The sequence below is a fragment of the Halyomorpha halys genome, unplaced genomic scaffold (genome assembly GCF_000696795.3).
Source record: "Halyomorpha halys isolate HHAL.00 unplaced genomic scaffold, Hhal_1.1 Scaffold402.1, whole genome shotgun sequence".
NCBI lineage: Eukaryota > Metazoa > Arthropoda > Insecta > Hemiptera > Pentatomidae > Halyomorpha > Halyomorpha halys.
The window spans coordinates 45,660-51,304 of record NW_027109679.1 but is presented as its reverse complement, the minus strand read 5'-3'; the positions used below and the strand labels follow the sequence as shown (position 1 = coordinate 51,304).

The window sequence follows — 5,645 nt, the reverse complement described above, 5'->3', positions numbered from 1 at the left end:
TCTCTATGTGTACATAAACAGAAAAATAAATAAATTAACATAATAAAACTATGGATAATGGTGTTTCCATTATGGTGTAAAAATTATGAATAGTGGTCCTTTTTGCTACCTAGGTTGCCGCCGCGTATTATCTAAGGTAGGATTGTCAAGATTCATTCTTCAGGACCGCCGAAAAATGAATGTTTAACGGCAGCACCACCTGGCAAGGTGGGAATCGAACCCACAACGTTCCGAACCGAGCACACTGGGACCTGCGCCCCAACCCGAACAGCCGTCACGTCCCTAATATATAATATAATAAAATATTTTGTTGACAAGAGTATTGTTTTAGAAATTCTTGAGGTTTCTACTTACATTTCTCAAAGTATTATTGAATATTCGCCGCTGGAAAGGCGATTATAAGATATAAATTGTCCCAACTTTTTGTTAGAAAATATTTTATGCATGTAAAATGATATATTCTTTTTTATGGACAAATATGGATCACCTCTTTTTGGTTATACACAAAAAAAGGTTCCACCATGAATCTCTAATGCATTTCCTTTAACAAGATATTTCTATCCGTCGGCTCTTTTCTTTGAACGCTGAATACAATATTCTATTTTTTTACATTTTTCTGAATCGTAACATGTGAATAACCATTATTAAATTTGATCTTAATGATCTAAAACAAAACTAAAATTATTTGATTCTTTATTTCTTGCAGTATTTTGTAATTCTATATAGTAAAGGTATCCAAATGTTGGAAAATAGTGGCTCACGTGTGTTTAACAACATATAAAAAAAAAGTCTTAAAAAAAAAAAAAAATCTGAATACTACTCAAGGAAAAGTGGACTAAAGTACCAACTGCGGATGGATAAGCAACGATGTTGAAATAAGTTGTATGACACTTAAAAGAAATTTTCTTAATTCTTTGATAGAGATTTTTGGAACAACCACAGTAGGATACAAAAATATAAAACTGCTCCGTGTAAAGAAGGAATTTTAAAATCAGTTGATGAGAAGATATTAAATTTTACGACTGCTGATGGATCCAAATTACGGTATCTAAAAAATAAGAGAGCAAATGAAAAAAAAAGAAATGCTACAAAATCAGGAAAAAAAGAACTGGAAAGACTTAAACTTAATGACTTTTACCAATCCTCTTAAATTAAGTTTAGGAAAAAAAAGAAGCTATAAGTATTAAGAAATATTAATTATTTTTTCAAGAAGAGATGACAACAGAGATTGTCGGAATCATCGGCCCACTCTCCCTCCTATGACTCTCTTGTTAAAGCCACCTCAAATCGACTGTCTTTTTGTTGGAAGACTTTAAAATGAACAAACGACAAACTGGTTCGGATTAAACATTTATTTGGTCAATTTAAACATTTTAAAAACTAAAACTAAAATAAACAAAAGATGACTAATGATGAATACAATTAAAAATAAAAAGGCTTCTCAGATAAAAATAAAATAATTAGATAAATTATGAAAAAGAAAAGAAACTAATTTACACAAATAAAGAAAGAAATATATAAAATAAATACTACTCGACGAAACGTTTGCTCTACTCCGATAGGTCAGAGGAAGAGTGCTGCCGAGATGTGTAGGTCGCAGCTCTGTAGCTCAATACACCGCTGCAATGGTCCAAACTTGGTGTAGTGGCTCATCGATGGACCGAATATCCAACAGTCTTATTGATATATTAGGCGAGCCGACAAAATGAACGCAGACAGGGCTGGTAATACACGTTCATGGCCACTAATTATCCGGAACTCATATTAAAGTCGAAAGACAGAAAAGGTGTGTTTTCGAACTGTAATGACGACTAAAACACTTAAACAATGTCTAAACTATTAAACTATAAACGCAGACAGGGCTTCCGAGACGCTATCATGGCCACAAATTAGCCGGAACTGCATAAATAACTAAGATGGTCGGTCTGTTGCTAGGTGACGCCTTAGCAACAATTATCAGCCCCTAGCAATTGTCTATTACTCATTATAACACAAATATAATTACATTTTTTCTTTTCTTTATAAATAAATCCAATTAAATTAATATAAATAAAAATAAACGTTTTTAACGTTTTGTTTGTTTAATTTAATAAAACACTAAGACTAACTAAATATTATTTAAAAGGTAATTATATATTATGGCGTTAACAACTCTTTTGAACATTTTTTTGTAAAATATACTCCATGAACTTGGAGAAAATGTTTTGACCAAAAGACGACTTCAGCAAGAGTTATGCGTTTATAGATAAAACAGGATTACTCAAGATCAAGTTAGCGAAAGATTATTGTAATGGTGTAGATCTGACTGTATGCTTGAAGAGCCTAACACAAGTCTAGCATTTGAATAAAATAAAACAGAAGAACCTTTAGGCTCTTGCAGAAGAAAGTTTTTAGTAGAAAGTATATTGGCGATTAAAGGCAAACCTAATTTTAACATATAACCTAGCTTACCCCACAGCTTGGGTCTAATCTTTTATAATGCACGTAATTTCTATAGTATAAATTTAGCTTAGTTTAAGAGTAAGTTACTAAGAAGATATAAATTCGTCAATGAAAGCAATAAATATAATCTATATCTTTCATGGAATCCTTAAAAATGGTGTTGTTAGAATAGTTAACAACTGTCTTTGAGAGATGCTGAAGTCTGGGTGAAGAGATATTTTAATGGTATGTGCCAGTGCTTAGTATTAAACCAAAGAAAAATAAATCATGAAGAAAATTAACCTCATCAAAGGCCACAACAATAAGCTTTCTCACCACTGTTGGTTGTACATTTCAAAATAAAGTGGGCCGAATTAGCCTGAAAGCTTCAAGTGATAAAACAAGAAAACTTTTTTCTGAGAAGTCGGATCAAAAGAAATTAATCTAAAAAGCCTCAGGTTTAGCCAACTTTCTTCCATAAATAGCTAATGAGGGACACAGAACCAACCAAATTTTTAAAATATGAAAATTATTTGCCAATGAAATTCAGTTCATGAAAGCTATTACAATGTTTTTATATCATATCATTTGCAATCATTAGCCCCTAATATTTAAATAATTTTTTTGTTCATTAATTTGTGGGTTTCTTTTCATGGGTAAAAATCTACGTACCTTTGATGAAAATATAATCTTTGTTCCAACAACCACTTCTGTGCACTGCCAGTTGCATGATGGATAGAAGGTTTTGGAATGGAAAAAACCGTACTGATCATGCTCCTTCCAGTTTGATGACAGCCAAATGCGGTCATTGGAATAAATCATAAAAAATGAATTCATGGTGATCTCATGATCCTTTGTCGGCTCACAACCTTAGATAAAGGAGAATACAGGAGGAGTAAGGTTGCTAGGAAAAGTGAAGCCAAAAAAGGAGCCAATCATCGACTTCTGTATCACTCTAAATTACAATGGTGGGCATTATAATTAACCTCAATGCAAACTTGATTTCCAAGGACGAGTTAAACTCCCTAATTTTGGATTTAATTACTCTTCAAGGGGGAGTTTTGGGGGTATGCCACACCCCTGCTGACAACAATAAAGGTTATATAAGTATGACTAGGACTGACCTGATACCTGACTGAGCTGTTCCTCTAGCTTCCTGGTCTCAAAATTGAAGAAGATGGCAGAACCTAGGCTGCCAATGAAGACGGAGGCTAGGATGACACTGCTAAGGCGGTCGGCGGCCTGGATCCAGAAGTCCCAGAAGCGGGCGAAGATCCGCTTTGTGATCTGGCAATAGCAACACTGTACCATGGCATCGCGTCCTCTTCTTCCAGCTCTCTACGAGTCATAGGAATTCCCGGATAATCGCCTACATTCTACGATTTTCATAATAAGTGGAAGAATAGGTTAAAGTCAAATCAAAAACATCTGCTAATACCATACAGATGGCAACGTTCGGAAATGATTTGATCTAATCGAGATTGAAAAAAAAGGTATTATGAGATACTGAAGTACTTCTTTCTGTGGTACATATCCTAAAAAAAAGTTATTTACTTTTAGGATCATTTTTTTTACTATCGTAATATTATCTGAAAGTATCAAATCAGTACAATAGCATGTAAAAATAACCATATTCATACGTTACTGAAAAAATATCTTGACCTTGATGACCCTGCCTTTTATAGCAGTAGTGCCCAAATGGCAAGTGAAACCATGCCTCAGGGTTCTACGAAATAGGAATGGATCATTCCACGTAAACTACAGTTTTGAACCTTTCCATCTCATATTTTCTTCAATTTTAAAATAGTTTTATGCATTTATCCTAGCCTTTCAAAGCTTTTGCAAACAAATACTGCATTTCATACTTTATTTCTAACAAACTACATTTACCAACTACGACTAGGGATTCCTACACAGTCACTCAGAATGACAGTCATAATCCAAATTGACGTGACTGATCAGTCATGTATGACTGATGAATCATGAACGCCTCTACATCTTTGTGAATAAGGTATTGGACAGAAATGAACTAGTTCTATGTATCTTCCAATTTAAAACAATCTTCCATTTTAACTTGTATAATACCCTATGCAATCCTATCAATAAATACTTGTTCCAAGATATCTTAATTTCAGTTTATTCATTCGCTGCTATCTCAATGAAACTATAATATTGCATAGACATTGGGTTGATGAATATACGCTTAATTTCATCTTGATCGGATAATCAAAAGTTAACTAAAAACACGATTTTTTTTATTTTATTTATTTATGTGTTTCGACCACTCGGGCCATTTACACTTGATTTACAAATTCGATTACAATTGGCATGTTCATACAGTAGAAATAAAAATACAATTGAAATTGTAAGATGAGAAATTTACATACATACATGAAATACAATGTTAGTTGAAATTACAAAGTGGGAAATTTACAATCACAATTACCATTACATGTTAACAACTACAATTTAGACTTCACAAATTTATTACCATTGTGGAGTCTTCTCTGATTATTTCCTGTACACATGAAGAGAATCGGTGAGACTCCAGAGCAACCCAGTAAAAATGTGGCCAACAGCGAGATCACTTCAGCAGCATCTAAACATCGGTTCATCCTCCCTTCTTCATGAGATGATAGTGAGTGAGTCGCGTATGTTCCATCCGAAGACGGATTAATACATCTCTGTAGCAGATTCATGTTTCCGGCCGGATTTTATTAAATTTTATGTAAGAGTTTGGAATGATGTAGAAACTTAAAAAGTCTATCTATGGTAAGTTTGTTATCTTGCAAGATGGAATGCAGATCATCAGGTATATTATATAAAGATTTGAGGGTGTTATAAGCTCGGCATTCTGTTAGAATGTGTTTGACTGTAAGTTCTGTTCCACAAGTTTGGCATAATGGTGGAGGATCGCGGGCCATAAGGTAACCGTGGGTCAGGCGCGTGTGACCTATTCGAAGGCGCGTCAAAATCACCTCATCTTTGCGCACATCTCTAGTTGATGATATCCGAGGGGAGACGTCACTTCTAATTTCCCTCAATTTGTTATTGGAAACATTTTCCCACGTTTGTCTCCATTTCAATTTAATCTTGTGCTTAATGAGATCATCAACAGGCACTTCGCTTAGGGTCAGCGTACTTGTTCGATCTGCACCCCAGCTAGTGTTACCGACCATTTTAAAAAGATTAAGAGAGCGGAAGCAACTTGCTTTTAATTGTTT

At 34.1% G+C, this 5,645-nt stretch overlaps 1 protein-coding gene across 1 annotated transcript in view; it reads right to left on the bottom strand.

Annotated features, from left to right (window-relative positions):
- Nucleotides 1–3,868, bottom strand: part of LOC106682318 (uncharacterized) — a 57,736-nt gene extending 53,868 nt beyond the window's left edge. The window contains exon 1 of the mRNA XM_014423111.2: nt 3,546–3,868. Within this exon, the coding sequence (XP_014278597.1) occupies nt 3,546–3,732 (187 nt within the window). The 5' untranslated portion in view covers nt 3,733–3,868. The remainder of the gene's footprint in view (nt 1–3,545) is intronic.
- Nucleotides 3,869–5,645: the final 1,777 nt, after the last annotated feature.